Raw genomic sequence first — 22027 nt, forward strand, 5'->3', positions numbered from 1 at the left:
TGCTAAAAAAAATTTCTGCAGATCCCGCTATTCGGACTGATTTAATAGAAAAAAACTTTGCAGATGACGCTTATCTATCCTCAGAAGACTACCCTCATATCGATCGTTGTATGTCGTTTCGGCTCTTGGTTCAGAAGTCGTTGATGAACAATAATCACTTCATTTCAGCCATCCCCAGATTACCAGGGTATAGACGTTGCATACTCAATGGTGTTGAGCTGTCGTCAGCGGCGCTTACGGTCGTACGTCATTTCATTAGAGTGTTTATTGGTTAGCTAAAAAAGGCGACACCTAAAACAATTTCAGCTAAAACGGATACATAAAAGATGTTCTTATCAGCTAGCTTGCGTTACTAACAACGTCGTTTAACACACAGACTGTTAGAAAAGGACAACAAGCCTGCAGGACGAGTACCGAATCGCATGAAAGCAACTGCTAACCGTACAGCGCGTGTTTTCGAGTGAGCGCCAGCGTTAAGTGCATCGCTTTAACCAGTATCGTTGCGCGACCGCGCCATTTCAACAAGCGTTGGCAGCTAATTTCACTATTTCAACTACGAGGTTATAATGCTGTGTGTTTAAGCTCAACAACCAAACGCTGGGGTTCCGCTGACGATGAGGCATATTCGTTATCTACTCTCGGTAGCGATGCAATCTATCGGATTCGTTTATCCGACCGTCTGTCCGACCAGGAACAATTGTCAATTTCTGAGTTCTGCATTTCGTAGTTTGAACTTTCCATACCTGATTGATATCCACGCATCTCGAAAGTGATTTCTTTCTGTGTTCTCATCGTAACTCCGCTACGAAGACAAGAGGGTTCCTCTCGTTTGTAGCAATCCTCATGTGCCGTTTCAGCTTAGCACGAGAGACACGAACAGAGAGTAACTTTGATCAAGATCGCGCGAACGCGCATAAAAACGACGCTTCAATTTTAGGAGAAAGCATCAAGACGTCTTCACAGAGGACAGAGTCATGCTCCAGCAATCGAGGCTGCGTGTGTGTGTTCTATCTTTCAACCGGATTACTCTATTAGCGCTGTCAGTGATGAACGAGAAGGTCTAGAGAACTGAGTGAGCTCGTGAATCTTATGGAGTTCTAGTTGCTCTGCATTGACGCATGTTGTATTCAGAGAGAGGACGAGTCTGAGTCACCCCTACCATCACTCTTGCTGCTTTTGAATTCAGAGACCTTTGCGTCACAAGACAGTCCGGCAGGCTCGGAAACGATTTTGTAGCGAACGAAGCATCGCCTAGGTTGAGGCGAAGAAGAATCGATAGACGCAAAGCCTATGAGAAACCGATAAACACCACCAGCAGCACATAAGCAAAAAGAAAAGTTATACGTAGCTCATACCGCTCTTTGTTGAAACGGATCAAAAACCTAGGCGAAACGCGAGGAAGCGCCTACAAATCCGCTGAAATCAGAGGCCAAAGCTGCCACAAGAAGAAAAATTCACAAGAACTTGCACAAATTGATAGCCAGGAAAAATTACAGTACACTTAGGGAGCTGCAACTCATCCGCACGCTCCGAAAGCTAGCAAAGGTGGGAGTTGAGGTGTGTCTGTTGCTTCTCTTTTTCTATCGCTGTCATTGTCGTCGGTGCGGACATCTCTTACTGTTCCCTAGACGACGCTCAAGATGCCGTTTTTACGTCCACGCCCAATCCGACAACAAAGCGACTAATAGAACGGGGTAAGATAATCAAAGGACGTCGAGCAAGATCGAGATACTTTAATGCAAGAAGATCTTACAGGGGTGACGACAACTTACTCGATTTCTTCATTTCCCTCAAAATCACATCTATCTCTGTTTGTGCGCTGCAGCTGCGACCCGACAGAAAAACAGAAAACGCGTAGATACAGAAGTACTAAATAGAAAAGGAGAGCGGAACTAATAAATTACAAGGAGGCCGAAGAAGTGAGTAAAATTGTGCAGGTTTCCACAGAGCGTCCACAAGGGCCAAGGTTAACGAAATGACCTTCACGATGAATCAGCTGGCAGCCGTTGCCCTCAACACGACGGTGAGCCGGTGTTTGAAAGCCCTCAATGATTCGCTATCAACAACGTCACCTGCCGCCGAAGTACCAGCCGATTGCGTATCGTTGTTTGACAACGTCACCAGCGCTGATGGCAACATCACGGACTTGACAAGTCTTGGCAACTCAAGCTTTCCCGGCTATGTTGAGGGTGGATCAAGTCTGACATTTCTTCTGCCAATGTGGCAGCAGGTAACGTTCATCATGTGCTTTTCATTAATAGTGTTCGCAGGAATACTCGGCAATGCGATCGTTATCTGGATTGTACTCGCCCATCAGAGAATGCGAACGGTGACAAACTATTTTCTAGTGAATCTATCAGTGGCTGACCTGACGACGGCCATGTTCAATGTGATTTTTAACGCCGTGTTTATGATGCATTCGCATTGGCCGTTCGGCGCATTGTACTGTCGAATTACCAATTTTATTTCGTTATTAACAGTGACCTCGTCCGTCTTCACAATTAAGGCGATGAGTATTGATAGGTAAGCACACACAAATAGTCAATAGCCGCAAAGGTAAATCACTATAGGGTGGGGCGAAGATTTCCGTTAACAAAAGTAGTAGGTTGCTAACATGTAGCGAAAATAAGAATAAAAAAACGCACCTTGAAAAGCCAAACTGTCAAATGACATTTTTTCAAACTATCAGCAGACTCTTGCCCCACCTTGTAAAAATACGTATATATATATATATATAAATCACTCGTAAATAACATATATATATATATATATACACATTTTTTTTAAACTATAATAAACACTTCGAATTTTATGCTTGGCACTGCTGTTCTGAATCGATTTAGGTCTCTGGCCTGTCTCCAAAATTAAACAGGCTCTTCTACCATGTAATAATTAGGTTTCCTGCAGGTAAATTTACTATTTAATTTTGGACTACGCGAAGCTTCAAGTAGCATTGTGTTGTAACCGTCGCCTGAAGTTAATTATATTCTAAATTCAAATGAATTTTCAACAATGGTTTTAAATTAGCAGATTCGACCCTTCGTTCAACCTGTGTTATTTCTCATTCGTTTGGGAAATTTCGATTGTTTTTGTGCTCTAGTCAGGCAACAGAGCAGGCCGAGGTGTCTGCCTCGACTCGAACTGTAGTTTCAGTCGCCCAATTGTAACACGTTTTCTATGTCGAAAAATACCAAATATAGTTTTACCTGTCGGCTGCTAGGGTCCGTTCAAAAATCGGCGGCTGTTCCAATGGACCTTCTATTACAGACAGCTAATACCTTAAGATCGTAGCCCGACCATTATTTTGGTAGGCTTCTTTTGAAAAATGTTAAATTCTACTAGTCTGTCTGTAAAAAAAAAAAGTAGTAAATAAGCCCCGGGACGCATGATAGAACGAGTAAGCTTAGCACTTACACAGTTACGGCGACACCAAAATTACTCGTTAATGCTTAATGCTAACTGGAGCAAGCCTCAACAACTTCCATAACGGGATGATGTATTTCTCAAGAATCTGCGATTCCACTGAAACAGAAAAAAAGCCTGAGTTAGTCCCCCTTGTTATTTCGGTACGATACAGCACAGAAAAATAAGCAAGGATAGGTTTAGAATCCTAAGGAGAATTGACGAATAGGAAAGACGATTTTACACAATCTGTATAGTTTCGCACATGTACCTCTATCGTGTCGGACAGTTCCAGGTTATGTATAAACTCGGCGTGGTAAGGTAGGCCTATGTAGCTTAACAAAAATGGGAACTGCTGTATTTTTTTGTCGAAAAGACTACTATTCTATGAAACCAAGCGTACGCATCTCGTACTTTTCATTCGAAAAACTTCTGAGCAGAAGATTAACACGTACTCGAGACTAAAGAATAAATTTTAAGAGACCAAACATATATACCTGCGAGTTCTGGTCTAAGGCATAAAACAGGCCATCTTCCTACGCTTGTACGGTCATAGAAATAAGCTTGGAAAATTCGTTTACGACTATACCGTACTGAATCCTATGTCCGAATTCTGAATCTGATAGAATTTACATTTTGATTAAATATAACTTAAATTTTCGAATTTTCGGGAATTTGTTAACCTGTACTTTATAGTTCGAGATCGGTATTGTTGGTATCGTGATCACTTCGTTTGTGAACAGCAGAAGGTTTTGTGGGACGTTAAAAGTAAGTGAAATTGAGAGCCAATTGAAGCCTTAACAGTAACAGCAACTTTAGGTTCAAGCAACGGGTAGATCTAGTAATAGCTTCGATGAATTTAGTCTTAACGCTTAAAAAAGGACAATATGTTTTGGTTCACATTAATGCACGTCCACTAAGTCGTCCTGCGGTTAACCACGATACAGTTACTGGATCTGCCAAATTTTGCTTCGAACAATAAAACATAAAGCCCAACTCATATACAAAGTGAGAAAATAGTTTCCGGGCGCTTTGACGTAATTTGAAAAATTATTGTTGAGGGTTTGAGAATAGTTACTTATATTATTCTCTCTTTCAAACTACCAAAATACTTTTTTTTCTTGAACCGTCCGAGGAGTCTCATTTCGCCCTGGATATTATTTTTTTGTTGCACTCAATGGCCGTATCGCAGTTCCTTCAATCCGGCGATTTCTGAAAACCTGTCGCCATATTTAATCGTAGCGTGCGTAAAGGCGATGAAGTGACAGACTTTCAAACCTTTTCCAACTTCGTGTAGAGGACGGACCAATGAGCATGTTGTGACCGCCGTGACGTTATCAGGCAACGATCGGCCTATGTCGTGCCATGCCAATCGCTGGAATAGTACTTGCATGGATACGCCAATGGCCTTATCTTGCAAGCCTGGATGATGAGTAAATATGATTCAGGTGACAGTATTATCAGTATGGATATTTTTTGCGAAAATTGACACTAACGGTTGTATGAGTAACTCGGAAAATTTGCGGACCAAATTTTCAGCGGTGATATATATATAAAGCAGCATTTTTCTGACCAGCGATGCGACATCTACAAACGTTTACTAATTAGGACAGTACCAATCAGTGGCTGAATGGAGTTTTTGATTAAAAGCATCTAATTAAACAATACAGTACATGAGATCTGTTGGCTACATTCAAAAGTGGTAACGTATTATACCGCGTTGGTGAGAGCAGTCGAGCCTCTACAATATCGTCGGTTAAATATCGCAGATTAAACATTATATAATGGATACAAATCGACACAACGACCCGGTTGGTTTTATCTAGAAGCCGTTCAGTTCCTTTGGATCTACTTTGAGCGATTGTCGCCGTCGATGCCGGAGACCCATGCGGGTCATTTACAGATTCCTCTTTTTTAAAGCAGAGAAATTCTATGCTTAGACGTATACATATCAAAAGCCTGCTACTTTGAAAGACGTCGAACAAATGACGCTTAACCTCAGAGCTAGACGATCCTGTGGGCCTTTTTAGGCCGCGGAAAAGGACGGCTAGGCGGCGCCTCATGACCTAGAAGCCGCTAAAACCCGAACCGCTGGCGATGTCGTTGTGAAAAAAGCACGTGTAAAAGCGTTGGCGAAGTAAGCTCTGTAGAAAAAAGACTAAGAGAAGACTGCCAGTGTCTAAACGAAACTAGACATTTTTTGCATATGTCGGCAATACGGTAAAGTGTGTCAATAAGGGGCAATTTTTATGAGAAATTCAGTTGATTTGCTTAAAAGATGATGCTATTAGGAGCTTGCTGCCTTCGAAGCATATCAGCCACTGTTCTGATCGCTTCTTAGCGAGACAGAATGAGACAATATTAATAATGACGCAGAAGAAACCTTATGAAAAATGTTTGTAAGGTCAGTTACGCTGGTGTCATTGGAAGCCTATGAAAATGGCGAAATTATCCAAGCGTCTTACCTAACTACCCAGTACTATTGTACAGCACATGTGTTTAGGCATCATCCTAACCTAAAAAAAAAATCAAAATTTGCTTAAACGAATCCGAAAGTAACGTCCTCTGAATATTTTTTTAACTTCGACATTTTCTGCGTCTGCTTGACACGGCTTCAACTTCCCAATTAGCCTATAGTCACTTGCGTAAGGGTGCGTTTTAGTTCGCAACGTAATATAGAAAATATATGCAATGTGGCTAGCTGCAGCATTTTTTTTGCTCGAACTTCAGTTGGTTCTCAGAAGATTGTGAGCACTATGGCCGCCAGCGCTACATAGAGTGGGCCTTGTAGCGAAAATAATAACGGACGAGGAAGCGTTTGCACGTCTGCAGCTGGCAAGAAAGACGGTATTTTCATTGCCGCCACAACCGTTCCTTCAAAAGTTGTTTCTTGTGAGGAGAACGATTGTGGGTCGGAAAAAACATAGGAGAGGTAAATGAAGACGGCATCTTTGTTTCGTTAGCTCCCCCGTTTCACCGAGTATAGGTTTAACGGTATGCTCGAACTGGCTCTAAAATGAGTTTTTACTGGGTCAACTGTAAAAAAAAACGACCCCAATGTAGGGCTTGCAGTAGTTCGTAAATATCAATTATGGCCTTCGAGTGTGAATGCACGTACAGAAATAGGTATAAGGCCTAGTAGGTTTATATTAGGCGCGGAGGAGTGTTGTCGAACGTGAACAATATTATAGCCTTGGCGTGGGGTGTGACACATTTATTATTCGCGTTATGAGTCTTTATTACTATAGACGTAATAGCAGTTTTGTTTTACTATGGCGGGTGTTACACTCCTTCATTTACTCATGGCTCTTTGAAATGTTGTACACCGCTAGGATTTTTACTGAAAATGATGAAGTAATATGCTAACGATATGTATTTATTTGGCTGCGATATAGAAGAAAACGCTATTATTTCCCGGAAAACCTAATATTACATAGGAATCTTAATGCCATTGGAGGTTAAACCCTATAGAAAACTGCATCGACCTGGGCTATATGGGATATTTTGGCAAGGTCCACGCTTATTTCTACATGAAGTAAAGGCTTTATGGATTGTCATATTTAATATTGTTGAATAAAAATATCACATATGGCAATTTTTGGTGGTTTTTCTGCTCTTATTTTGTTTAGTACTATAGCTATACTTACAAGTAAAGGTGCAGAAGTTTCACTCACACGAAGTATGAGTTATCGGAAATATAAAAAGCCAATGCAGTTTCTGGTAAATGAAAGTTTAGACATGAGCAGACAAGGTCATCCACAATCCAATGTTCTGTATAGACATCCAGTTCATATAAATAGATGATCTACCGGTTCAGGTTAAATCGAGCAGTTTTACACCCAACAGAAAGGTGGCCCATTGCCATGGGCAAATCTTGCTTTACATGGATCGTTTAAATCCCTCAGAAAATCGAGCACGATTGCTGCTACACAATGTCGGAACTCCGTCAATCATGGAAATGGGTCTCATGCACAAGTTTGTGACCTTTAGGCATGATGAACGCTAAGGCATGAAGCGATCTGAATAACATAGCAGGTTGAAAAGCAAAGAAAAAAAATAACATATAACTGTGGTTACGTCGAATTTGAGCACGTAATACACAAGGATATTTGTTTGACGTGAGAGGTCAGCTTACGATACCAGGTGAGAAGCGATTTTTTACACGAGTGTTTAAGGACCGATGATAAAGTGTTGGCGACAATCCAGTTAGGCCGGCCGATTTCGGCATGCACGAGTACTGTCTTTTTCAGATACATAACAAAATGCTAACTAATCAGATATATAGCAGCCAATATTCCTTCAGTAGCCCCAACGCTTGTCCGATCGCTTTGTTGGAAGTCATTCAACTTGTCGTATTTCTCCTAAGATTCGGTTCTTCCCTTCCGTTATGGAGTCTCCCTGCTTATACAACACTTTCAAAGGCTCGTCTCCGAAAATCTTCGTTTCCTTCAGAGCACTGAAGGTTTCTGGATGCTTCAGCCTGGACTGCAAAGAGCAGATTGAGTATATAACTATATTTATTCGCATATCGCAGAACCTGTGAAGGCGCTATCGAGGAAAGAAGTATTCCCTTATTAATTTCGTAAAACTCGATTAAACAGCTCCGTATGTCATAAGTGTCTTTCTGAATAAGATATAGCAGTATATAGATATATCTTAACAATAAGTTAACTTGACACTTCTTTTTAGGGTCTTTGAATCTAAGACGCCATTTTTGCGCTTAGTAAACCAGCTTCGACTGCTCGTGTCGTAGAGCTGTCGCAAGTAAAAATCGCAAATATTCAGAGTTACTTAGTAAATGTTTAAACTCGGTAGAAGTCGGTAAAACCGTCGTTTCGAAAATGCACCTTGTCTTTGTCTAGAACATCTGTCTTCGAAGCCCGAATCTGACACACAATTCCGTTGACCATGAAACGAATTGTATCCTAACGAGGCGAAACAAGTTGAAACAAAAGTAGAGCAGTATAGATAGAAATGAATAAAAGCTGATACCATTTACGCACCAAACAAGTAAACAGCTGTTCTATTAAGGTGTTCGGTTGCTAAATTTAGAAAGGACCGACAGTCCTGATGTGGACGCGCTGGGAACCAGTCGGCTAACACGATACACACAGGCGCCGGACGTAAGCATCGAACGAATTAGAAGTAGGCTGTTTTACACCTCGAGAGCAATGATACAGTCCAGTAAATGAAGCAATTTTCTAGTGGGTCTATAAAAAGCTAGAATTTACTTTATTGCGAAGATCTACAGCATATCAAAAAAGGAAGAAAATAGCTTGATTTAATAACACTTTGGGAGATACGCCGTTCGCTCCCTTAGGTTTTCTCACTTTGAAACGAAGGTATTTCAAAGATTTCTATCACAGCCTAAGATCTAGGTATCTGCGGAAAAGTATATTACCAACTAAGTTATATTATTCAATATAACTTTCACTGGTTATTATTGTAGGTACATGTTAAAAGGCTTTCTGCAACCTGAACTGAACGAGTTTTGATTAGACAGCATACGGCTCGATCTAGACGATGCCCCACCTGCCATTATACATTCAAAACGCTGACGAAGAAAGACACCAGGGCATCCGTATTCTTGCTGCCTCGTTTATGGGAATTCACTGTAGTCGGACCCTTCCCTATAAAGCAACATTTCTAAGACTGAACTTTCTAAAGCTGGGCAATGAAACGGATATATAAGATATTACATTTTGCACTTAGGTCCCATTTAAAGAAGCATTTCGAACACCATGTTTTCTTTTAACATTGTAAAAATGGCGATGCTGTCGTGTTTGTGACATCATATAACGGCAAGTTTACAATATACAGCCGATATTTTGCACCTAGCTAGTATCATTTATGACCTATCGAAATAGTTATATGTGAAATGGGTCACCCTATATGAAGTTCTGAACTATGTCGGAAACGCTTAATTTTCTGTGTGCCGGTTTCATTCAACAAAGAGATTCTATTAAATCAGACATTTTCTCTCATTATGCCGAAAAATGATGCTGATACATAATGTTAACCGGTATTAGTTTATGCTACTTGGTCATTAGGAGACATCACACTGGATCGACGAGCGTCGTTTCCGTCGAATGTGGCACACATTTGAAATACTGTATTTTTCAAACAAAAGTTTACTATTTTGTATTTTATATAAGCTTGAATCCGTCGCTCGTTCTTTTTTGGTTCTCAATACAAACCAAAACAAACAAATACATGATAAACACTATTTCGTGGGAAAAAAACTAGTTAGTGAAGCTGTTGGCCACAGTTAAACATGCAAAGGAACATATGCGGTTCCGGCACGCCATACGATATGAAGTTAAGGCCTCGAGACACATTCAGAGTCTCCATATACATTTCTGTTTTGCTCTTTGTCGTACGTATACATGCTCTTCAAGTCATTGGCCAAGAGGTAGAAAGATTTGTCGAGAGAGGCACACTTGTCAGCTGCAATTACCTTCACGTTTGTTAAGTGACGTCGTGGATTCCGGTGATTCACCTTTGGTCAATTGGGATAATACTGGGAAAATATAAGCGAAGTCTGCAAAGAACAAGATAAATATAAATGTGTTGGCTTTTAGCTCACCCATTCGATAGTCACATTAGACATATAAATCGTTGTACTCTGCCAGAATACCAGCAAACCAACAACGCTAACTTAGCGATCTCTTCCGACGCCACTAAATCCTATCTCTTTACTCAAGCGCCGTAGGCCCAGACTACGATAAATGATTGACTGGGCAGTTTGCCAGTTCCTAGCACCGCGCCGGTTAGAAAAGAGTCACTTGAGGCAGCGAAAACGGGTCAATAGACGGCCTCGTTCTTCAAATGGGACACGTATCGAGTGTACAGGTGACTACTGTTTTTACATTTATGATTTTACGATTGAATAATTAGATAAAGGTTGTTCGACAAGAACGTAAAGATGCAGAAAATTGTTCAAAAAGCTAGCTTCAAAACTACCTTCCGTACTGCATAAAATCAACCATAAATTAATTTTAATATAGCGCAGCTATAAATTTTCATTGTATTCCATACATAATAGTATCATTTGACCCGTGAGTCATCGATCACGTTCAGATCATTGACAAAAAGAATGGGCGTTCTATGCGCCTCAACGCAGTAAGACGTAAAAAACGTGTGTTCGAACGGCGTGCTAGGAACGATATTGCCGCTGCTCAACTAGACATTATTACAGTAATCAAGTCTATCGTTGTTGGCGTCATTGCTACTGCATATCAAGAAATAAAATAAATAGTTTAGAGTATTCATATCTAGTCAAGTTGCCAGAATATATATATATATATATATATAAAAAAAAACAATAGTAAAAAAATGAGCGAATGACGCCAGCGTCATTCAGAGCATAAATGATACTTCCTTAGATGTACAAGGATAGTTAAACCAACGTATTTCGTAACGGTCTGACAATATCTTTGATAATAACATCATCTGAGACTAAGCGTTATGGTGTACTTATATGTCGATATATAACCGCGGATTATATATCGGAACGTGTAATAGACACCAGATATCATTCCAATTCAATGAATGCGCGACCCAGTCCAGACCACAATTGTATTGAAGGGGTCGCAGCGGTGGACGGAAAAAGCGTCCGAAAACCTCTCTCATTGAATGAGTGGTTACCACCAGCATCGTTGGTGGCCGCCAATATTTACAACAGTAGCTTGGTTCTGCCCAGGTTTCGACTCTAAAAAACATTGTTACAGCAACAATTACTATTATATAGTATAACAATTACCTCAAATAAAATAAAGAAGATAGTGTATTATGGGTTAGTTACAAAAAAACAGTAACAAAATGGAATGAGTGCACACACAATTCGATGTTTCCCTCTTGGCCATGTTATCGTCGAACCCTTGTAAACCCTAAGATGATCATTTGAGAGAAAAAAAAAATCATTTTCTATATTCTGTGATGATTTTCAGTATCCAGACCAACTGGCTGTCTCCATTCGTTATATGTACCAACACGTAGGGTACTAGCGGAAGGATGTTGACAACTGCTTTCTCCTACGGACCGTTGTTTGCTCTCGTGATAACGGTTCACTTTGACTAATCACTCGCTTACCAGGAGAGTTTACAAATCAATAATAAAAAATAATATTCTTTAATATTTTAAGTTGATCTTCTTTCTAATTGCTTTAGATTTTTTAAGAGTTAAACCTAACAAATTAATTATTTTCTTAGTTAACCCTCGAATTGCTGGAATCCCCGGCTCTAAACAGTGTTTGAGAACTTACTAAACTTGTCTGATAAACTTAGGCGCCTCAGGGATGTTTAAGTTTAGTGCATAAAGACGCCACTTCTGTATGATCTCGGCGAAAGTTTGCTGAAAAAGAACGAGGTTAACGACATTTAGGATGTTTTTTTCTAGGAGAAGCAAACGCATTATATATCATGCACAGCTGGGGTCCACGAGTAAGATATGGGCTCGTAATATGTGTGTGTCATCTATTAAAATTAGAAGTTCTGCGCCTTGTCCTTTCGGGAAAGGGATCTTAATGAAAGGCCCGGAACAGTTATCTAACACTACTCCGGAGTTTCTTTGTGCCAACGTGTTAAACTGCAAAGTTCATTTCAATTGCATTGATAATCCGCTGTGTCAGTTTTTTCTGTCCCATTATTTTTTTTCGTTATTAAACTCTTTGACGGGTATCTGTTCATATACTCGGGATAAAGTAAGGGGCTAAAAAGGAACTAAGTGGGGCTCCATAAGAAGTACCTGATGGCAACAAAGTACACCTTAAAAGATATTTATATATAAGGGTGAGTTGAGGCAGGCGATCATCCAGCATATTCCCATCACAAATTTAAACAGAGAGATCCATTTGCAGCCACACTTACCTCTAATTTTTATTCATTGATGAAGCCCGCTGATTAATTAAATCCATTGGATACCGTGGAAAAAATGCGTTTTGATGGATGGCGGTCAAAAAATGGTGCCAAAAGGCTGGAGTCTAATTGGCATACATAAAACACGCCGTCGTTTCGGTGACGTGCACGACAACTGCTATTTTTAGACAAATTTAAAAGGGTAAGAACTATATGACTCTAACATATGCACACTACTGTAAATTAGAAACACCTAAATCACGGTATACAGCTGGATAATAGATAAATAAGAACTTAAAAAATTACCGAGAATAGGGAAAATTCATTTGGGTAAACGAAGACCAAATGCAACAATTTAACTACTTTTTTACCGCGTGACTTTGTATAGTTCTTGGCGAATGTGCTATGGCTGAACGGCTCTTCACCCACTATCATGTTTGAAGAAGATATTGCGGTCTCATAATGCTGTCCCATATCAGTTCATTTTTTCCTTTATATATATATAAATATAAAAACGTATATAAATATAACTTACCTATTAGACATGTACTCTAAAGCGAACTATACGGCATGCTGAACTTCTATAGTGCTCGCCGTATAGCTCGCTCTAGAGTATAAGTCTAGTAAGTAAATAGTGTTTATTGGTTTTCCGATCAGTGTAAAATTCTATTGTGTGTTTTCAAGAGCGCAGTCGCTTCTCAAGATAAAAGCACCCCACGAACTGTCAGCATCTTGTAAGAAATTTCGATCTACGTCAGCATTTCAGCTAACTGGCATTTTTTAAGGACGTAGAACAATCTTTCATATAACCTCCTGGTTTTCATTCAAACGGAATTGGTGTTTAGAACACTGATTTTCAGACTCACACGTAGACTTACTTCAGACGTCTTCGTGCTATGTTCCATTTCAAAAAGGTATCCTTGTAACACTAAACGTGCACCTGCGAAGGTCAACGTTCAGATCAGCTAAACGCTATAAATCTATTCAGAGGCCGAAAGCTAGATAATAAAGTGGTAAGGAAGTAAAATTCTGCCTTGCGACGGTTTTGGTGACTGCGCGGCAGCACAAAGAAAATAACAACATTTTTGCAAGGGACGTTAACCCTCGTTCAGTTTCCTTGCCAGGCAGGTTGGACAGAAGATACGTGTAACGAACCTAGTTAGAGCTCTATCTTCTGGGGTTGTCGATACTGTTGTAACTTTACGTTCCGGGGGTGTTGATCCTATTAGAGAGAAGAGAAAGAGCCGGAACCTGTTCCTAGCCTGTGTTCAAGTTCAGTGCCTGTAAGCAATAGACCATGTTTTGCCCAACGATTGAATATTGCTGTCGTGAATAATTTTCAGCCCACGATTGGGTCGCACTTTTGAAGAAAGCGGCAATAGTACGTAGGATACGTCATACTATAAATCGACTGTAAAATGATAATTCTATTTAATTTCAACAACTAGCCTAACGATGTCAGTATTTATGTATAGTGCATCAAAATGCTGAGACTTGTGTAGGCGGACCACTAATGATATTTACAACGACCGGTTCCCGTTATGTGTTGCTTACTAAATATAGAATCATGTGAGACGATCCGAACCCGAAACCGCCCGCTGGGGACTATTTTCAACCCTTTAATTCCCAATGGGATGGCCGTAGCCAAGCTGAAACGCGGCTAGCTACATACCGGTTTACTGCTAAAATTTGGCTAAATTTCTAATTGTCACCCCGATGCAATGCTTAACGGCGACAGTAGAGTCGAACGTAAAACTAGGTATATATAGGTATAATGATGGACAACCTTATCGTGCACTCCCAGCAAAAAAATTCTGAACTAGACAGAAGTAACCGGAAAAAAAGGGTAATCTAATATTGTGATTCTAAAAGTTAGCAACGACTCGAACTGGGTGAGAGTCTTCAAGTGCATGAAGCGGTCCGGACGGGATGTGCTCGTACCTTCGAAGAAAGAAAACGACATTTACAGTGAACCCCCTGCTCAGCGAATTGCGATAAGCAGGCTTGAATAATATCTCTACGACGTCAATATAATGATTTTGCTGTTTATTTTGTTAAAGTAAAGCGAAATCAGGCAAATGTGGTACTTCACTTTTTGGTAAAACCAACAGTAGGGTTTGTGTTTTTTCCTCAGTTACGACAACAGGTGAAGTGTCTCTGTATTAATTATTATTACTGCTATTATCATAGCCTTCATCTGGCTGATAGAAGTCTACTCGTTTATTTTTTGGCAGTGTCAATTTGAGAAAAGCTGGCCTCAGTAGCAACGGCTATAAGGCTGATTTTGTAGGTCCTATTACTACCCAGGTTACTGGTGTAGTGATTTCAGCAGATGACCATCCGCTGGCCCACGGTAGTGAAGTAAATTTATCAAGTACTAAAGGTTCAATGTAGTGGGTTTGTCCGGCCCAAGTCGACCTCTTAACATAGACAAATTGAGCTGTTCTTTTTAGCGTGGTACTACTCTGGGAAGGGTTGGTTCGCACGTGGATTTAGTACGACATTATCACTCGCCTTCCTGCATAGGCTACTCCATCTTGCACTTCCTGTACTCTGCGATTTCACTCAACCTGACACCGTCTGACGTGAGACGACGAAATTGATCAAATTTATCTCTTGCTACTCTGAGCGAGACGCAACGATTGTTAAGCTAAATTTCTAAGCTTGTTGTGCTGTACGGCCATGTACGCGCATTTTGCGTCTTAGTCGAACACTCACGAAATTTCCACGCAGCGAGGAACACTGTGATACTACAGTTGTGCTCTGTTTTAAAGATAGATAGTTAGTATATTGTCTGTTACTCTACCCGACCGATAAATCCACAAGACAACATTGAACTTCGTCCAGAAGCATCTAGAGTCATCCAGACTGTTCTGACATCGCTAAACCTTTACGGAGTATACTTCGACTGGGGAAATCCGTATATTCGGTACCTTACAATAGCTAAGGACAGCATTAAAGATCGACAAGATGCTGGCATCGTCGTCGAGCCTGACTGGCGGCCGTGGTTCGAACGGAAAATCGAATATAGCGTGCCAGATAGCAAGTACTGTTCCATATGACTCCTATGGGAGGGCGGGAGTGGCCGTGGAAGACTACGGACTTGCTTAACTACGGCCTCAGAATAAATGCCGAGAGCTAATTTTACATGTAGAAGTTGAATAAAATCTGTTCGCTTTTTGTTAAAGCGACGACAATAACGAGACTGTTGGGGCATTCTCGTAAGAAAATAGAACAATTTCGAAAAAGACACTAATCACTGCTGGAACAGGTGTTACAGTATTCTAACCGGGGAATTGCAATAGAATTTATGCAATAGGCTTCGACGAGAGGCGCGACACGACGTCCGTCAGTAAATTGGTCTCGACCGGGCCGGAAATATCAATCCCGTATTAGAACAAGTCGATATTATTATTATCACAAGACATTCCATTGGAAGAACAGGGGTATGCGACAGGATAACTGTTGCTAATAGATTAACTCAACCAGACAAATGGAATTACCGCCACTGGTTAATGCAATTCGGGATCCCAACAAACGGGGAAATGATAATAGGCTATAAGGCAGCAAATTAAATTCATTCACATGAAACAGTGGCCGAACGACGACGGATTAAATGGCCAGGATAAGCGCAACGGTATGACCTGCGTTAGACGAGTCAACGTTGACGATTCAACTTAATTAGGTCAGCGGCGAAACAGACGCAGAAAAAGCCCCGTTTAATTTAATACACATAGGACAATGTGAAGCCCGTCTCCTAGCGTATTAGATAGAAGCGAGAGGGGAATCTATGGGACATAGGCTAGGTAGGACAGATCCGCTTTTAACCAGAAAGCATTGATTTGAAATTCTGATACTTTTGAAGCTTAAAAATATCTCATATATCCTATCACAAAAGTGATCAGCCTTTTGCCTCTACACAGGTGAAATATTTTCAATAGTAAAACAGACGCGAGGTAAGTGTGCTTTAATCGGCCTTAAAAGGACGTTTTCCATTCTCAACATAAAGGACGGTCCACATTTATAAAATTATCTAATAGCTTTATATGTGGGCACTGCATTAGAGGTGAATTCTGTTGTTACGGTTGGATTCAAAGATTATTTTAAAGTCTGGGACGAGCAATGACGTATATTTATTGAATCCGGCGGCGATGACTTCAAAGGAAACAACAGGAACTTAGACTATTGAGGCATACGTGTCAAAAAACAACAGAAGGAACGCCAAATCTGCTGAAGTAGCAGATGTATGATGATCCAGGTGACTTTGGCAATTCGAATGTACTTCATTTGTGTTAACCCGCTCTAGTACCGAAGACTCTACTGCTTAAAATTAATGGCGTTATATGGCGCCGATAAAGTTAACGCAACATTTTGGATTAATATTGCATTTAATAAGAAAAGCTTCCTGCTTTACAATGGTGCTATAACCACAAACTCATTAGACCAGCTTGTACAAATAAAAAATTATTTTTCCTGAAGCTTTAAGAAATCTGTTCACGGATTGTCCGGATGCCTTTTTTCAAACTGTCCATAGTGGGGGTCCAAGTGTAGGTCTCGCAAATACGGGAACATAGCCCAGCAAGACATGCTAAGAAACGAAAAATATTAATGTCACACGTTTGAGGTACGGACGTACGGGTCTGCTAAAGCTATACAGATTGTACCACCTAAGTAAGGGCTTTTTGTGCTTTGTTTCTGAACCCTCTCTAACTGAAACAGGCCTTCCCACGAAACTTTTTGCAAGTGCTAGACGTGTCCTTATTGACGATCCTGCCCATCCAATATAAAAACCATTCATGACGATTCGGATAAACCATTTACAGGCTCATCTCAAACGTTCTTTTCGCCATTCTACGAACGCCTTGACAAAGGCGCGACTCAGCGAATCAATATTGTGATATCGAAATTTATTAGACTCTTGCTCATTATGCTTCATGCATAACACTATAACAGGTTTAAATCTGGGCCGTTCGGCGACCATATAAGCTCATCCGAGAACATGTGTGTACTCTCAGACAGCTAAGCCTAAACTAATCGACCTATATGTATTGGTGCGTCATCTTCTTGGAAGACATATAGTCTTCTTTTAGGCATATCACTTATTCACAATTGCGTGAAAGTTTGCACAATATGCAAACAAACTTTTTAACGTGTGTGTTCGTTTCTTTTGGGGCACGACGTATTTAACATAAAAAGCCGAAAATTTGCTTCTACCCACAAACTGCACATCCTTCAGATAGCTGCACGCCAGCGATTATTTTCGCGGGTCATTTTTGCATCGATAATAAAAATGTTCTTATCAGAAAAAAAACTGAAGATCACGTGTTCTTAGTAGAAGTGAATAGTAAATAATACTGGTTAAAGCTGTTTGTTACAGTGTTTTCAGCGAACTTCTGTTTGATTTTTGTGACACATAGTGTGTAGTCGTGAAGGTTTTTCTGAACAATTCTTGACATCGTAGGCTCACTCGGATCTAGTTTTTTTTCACTAACGCCTTGCGTAATTCAGAAATTGCACTCTTGGAAAGGCAGCGATTAACTTTTTAGTTAATGGTGTTCCTTTTTGGCGTGAATTTTCAGTTGTGCTTTGCGGAAACCCTTTTTGGCAGACGCACACCCCCCTTACGACAGGATACACTATTGAGTTGGAGTGATATAGGAAGTTTGTTTTCGTCAGGGGTTCTTTCAGCACCACCTAAATGGATTTAACTGACTTTCGCTGAAATTCGGACGCGGCACACTGTTGTTCGCCATGGCGAGTTTGTTAATTTATTGTAGAAAAAAACTGGTTTTACTCCGTTATCAAAGGTGATGGATGAGCGAACGTTCGTTACGATAAACGACCTGCCAAAGATTGTCCTGATATGGGTGTAATACCATGAAGACAAATTTACGGTCGCAGGCTACACTTGCAGAATGTCCAAAGGTCTGTCGAACGAGGGCAAGAGGGATCATCGTTTGCGGTTGACGCCCAGGTGAAAGGGATGATTAATCAGATCTTAGGGTAGAAACTAAAGACGAAGGCGTTTAGCATCGTAAAAAACTTTATACCAATAGCGATGCGGGCCTGCTATCTTTTTTTACCCAGATATACGTTAGGGATAGGCCTATAGTCTCCGGGCCAAGAACCAATTTCAACTTAATAGCGATGTTAACGGAGCCGTCCACTAGACCGTGGAGTGTATAAATTAACAACGAAAAAAGTGCAGAAGTCGAAATAAAAGGGATATCTCGAAAATTTTTGCAATAATTTATAGTATTATTATTATTATTTATGATATATATTCCTAACTCCGGCTCAACAGGAATGTGCTCAAGTTGATATATCGGTAGTTGGCTGATTATTATTCGTAACCATTAAGATAGTTTGAGGAGCTTATAATGTAAATATAACTTACATTTATTATTTAGTTACTATCGGCATTTATGAGAATGAAAGAAGGTATTTATAGTGTTAAATCTCTGTGTCAACGGATTTTCCAACCGCTATCAGTTCCCTTAAAAGATTACAACGGATAGGATCTGAATATGAAATACAGAAGCTTGTAAGTCTTTGATTACCTGTGACGTTACCGCATAGCCGAACGGCTTAAGGCCAAAACAGATACGGGAGGCCAGATAATTGTCGGCAAGGGTCGTCATTGCCAAGGGACCGAAGCGAAGGCGGAATGATCAGATTTTGTAATTACCTAGTGCACATATATATATTGGGTATTAAGCACCTAGGAGGTTTAGCGCATGAAGAACCAGGAAGGCAATATTAAAAACAGGCTGTTTAAGAAAGGACGACTTCATGCAGGAATACTTGAAACCTGTCGACGGATCTTGCATGAATTTCATGTATTTTTTTTATTTACTGTACTATCGCCGCAAGCGCCGCTGTTGCTCGGTTTACTTTAACCAGCTTCGCATGCGTGCATGTACGAATCGGAATATGGCACGTAAAACTACATGCAATGCCTTTATTTATGAATAGCCTATTTTCATGATGCCAACCATTGTTTCGATTAGCTGGCTAGAATTATCTCACGGTGCTAAGGGCAGCTAGTTAGCGCTAAACGACATTTGTATTTAGTCTGTTCAGGCTTTACCCGTTCCATGAGCCGGCCGTGATGCACCTCACTATGAATCACCATGAAGACTGAAGGGTGCTATTTTCGAGCAAAACTCTATCGGCCAATAGAAGCATAGAGCTCAAGTCGATTTCCCATTATCCACTATTTGAAACATATTTCATGGTCCAAAATTCGCTAGTTATCGTACATTATGAAATGCTGTTGGAACAGGTCGGCCAAGTTGACTAATATACCGCAACATCCAATTGCACCCAAGGGAACTTACATATCGGAAGTAAGTCCAAAATTATTTATTCAAGAGTAAAGCCGTTCTGTATATCTTCTTTGAATTGCAATACACGTAGACTCCATTTGTATTCGTATTTCCATTTATTTGTTTGAAGGTTAACTGTAGCGCAGTATTGATTTTCTATCTTTTCAAAACAAACGGCCCCCGACATAATAATTGTCCATTAGTTAACTGTTAGAGTTAACCCACAACCGAATATGATACCGAAAATTGGCCGATTCGCACGGCCTGTACAAAATTAATCGGCCGCTAAATTTATCTATACTAATTAAAGTCTAGCCAAAATGATCCCATGGGTTGGACTGATTTTGTTACGTTTCCCAGCCTCGAAAGCCTGCGCAAAAGACGGAGCTGACTGGGCAAATTCGTTTGCTATAGGAAAACAGAGTTCGTTTTTCCTCGTAAATCTTGCGGGTGATTTGGTTTATCATAAAAACCTAGTATATCGCCTTCGAGAACAACGCTGCGCTATTGCGCTAGAAAAACGAGGGAGGCCACGAGTATCGTCCGCGCTGACAAGTGCAAATGTATATTTATGATGCAGCTATGGATTGAGAAGAAGGCTGCGTTGCGTCAAAACTGTTTTCATCGTTCAGATAACCACTATACAACTTTTTAGACTTCCTTGAGCGTGTTAGATCATTCGTTAGTCTTTTGCTAACATGTATTTCTATCAGAACAAAACCTATTTATATTCTTTATTAAGACAAAAGTGATTTCATTGCCATTTCCCTTTTATGCGCTTTTTTTCTCTATAAGATCGAGAAAGTCCGCAAGCGACACTACAGGTGTTAAAAAGCCCAATTATTCAACGACAGCATGGAACTTGAGTTTTTTTTTTCGTTTGGTATTGGGTGAAATTAATTCAAATACTGGAATTCTTACGGCCTGTTCGAGCTCAGGCCTAGACGCTCGAAGCTCGCTCGCCGAAGAAGCTGTTTTCGCCGTTGTATTGAATAGACAGGTGGCGCTTAGCCCGCTGATGACTTCATGTACTCGGCAATATTCGCGGTAGGTGAAACAAGACCAGCACACCGTTTGCTGTGAAGGAAAGCTCAAAATCCTATCATCGTTTTTGACATCTCCTTCAAAATGTTTTTTCCGATGTTGAAACGAGAAAAGGCCACTGCATGGCCCGGAGTGTGTGTACTGCGTAGGAAATACACGTCATGGCTCAATAACCTCAACGAAAGCTTAGACAGTAATTTAGACCTGAGCGATGCAACTCGTCCCGGTAGACCGTCACTGGAACTACCGTCGAACAACGATCAAAACTGCGTGAAGGGGCTTCTGTAGGAGGACGGGTGTCAATCGAGTGACTATTGACCGTGCAGATATATCGCAGCTACGAGACTATTCTTTGTAGTTTTAGTCTACAATTTATTTAACAATAGCCCAGCGTTTGGGATTCCTACGCTTTTAACCGAAATATATAAAACAAATCGGCTTACCATTGCTTGTCAGCACCTAGTCCTGCATCACTTTTTCACCATGACAGATCTTAATGTAGATTTGTCGGAATAGAACCAACCAACCAACCAACGAGGTCCAACCGTCCAGTTTCACAACAATAGCCCCAAACATCGTGGAAACTCCCCTCAAGAGTTTGACGTCTCTCCCTATTCTCCACACCTCGAACCGACGGATTTCTACTTTTTACACTCCCCTTCGCAGCGAAGAAGATCTTTGCGATTAACAAAGATTTCCTAGGAAACCTATTCGTCGAATTTAAGTAACAACTATTCGTTTGAAAATCAAGTAATTAGGTAATAAACTAATGTAATGCATTTTTTTTGTTTACTTTTGAGAAATGGTGGAAGCTCCTCCGTCAATCTAGTGCATCTCTATGAACAGCACTAAGAAAAACGACTGGCCCGCTAAACTGTGCTCTAATTTATTTAGAATCGTTGTAACAGACTTGTCTCCATTTTACGCTTTCGGTGCTGGAAAAGCCAGCTCCTCTTACAAGCGAGCTATAAGTTCACCAGGGCAGAAAGTTCACTTCTGGTGGATGGACAAAAATAAGCTACATCCAACCCCTTCACGTTGAATAAGCATTCACTAAAGGAATGGATTTTCTCGGGTGCTCGAGATCGACGTTCCAGCTCATCATTGTAAGTGGGCATGCAGCTGTTAAAGGGACCCAAATATTTCGAACGCTATGTTCGGTGCTTGCAAATTGCTTCAAAGGGGGCACAAGTAGGATCCTATGCACCGGAAGGGTGCATATATGTATTGAGCTTTGATAGATTTGCTATAGTCTAGATGCGATATTCAACCGGAATTTGGCTTCTTATACAAAAAAAGGGAAATTATTGCTTTGTGACGCAACAGGTGTTTTTACAATAGTATACGAAAGCTGTTTTAAAAAAAAATTTTCACTTTTCGATATATTTCTATAGATCA

General features: G+C 40.5%; 1 protein-coding gene across 1 annotated transcript; it reads left to right on the forward strand.

The window, feature by feature from the left end:
• Positions 1-271: 271 nt before the first annotated feature.
• LOC111270645 (tachykinin-like peptides receptor 86C) lies at positions 272-11503 on the forward strand. The gene is made up of 2 exons (XM_022850988.2): positions 272-2523; positions 11352-11503. Exons 1-2 carry the CDS (start codon positions 1976-1978, stop codon positions 11398-11400), a joined length of 597 nt encoding a protein of 198 aa, XP_022706723.1. The 5' UTR covers positions 272-1975; the 3' UTR covers positions 11401-11503.
• Positions 11504-22027: the final 10524 nt, after the last annotated feature.

Source organism: Varroa jacobsoni, unplaced genomic scaffold (genome assembly GCF_002532875.2).
Source record: "Varroa jacobsoni isolate VJ856 unplaced genomic scaffold, vjacob_1.0 contig00045, whole genome shotgun sequence".
NCBI classification, from domain to species: Eukaryota; Metazoa; Arthropoda; class Arachnida; order Mesostigmata; family Varroidae; genus Varroa; species Varroa jacobsoni.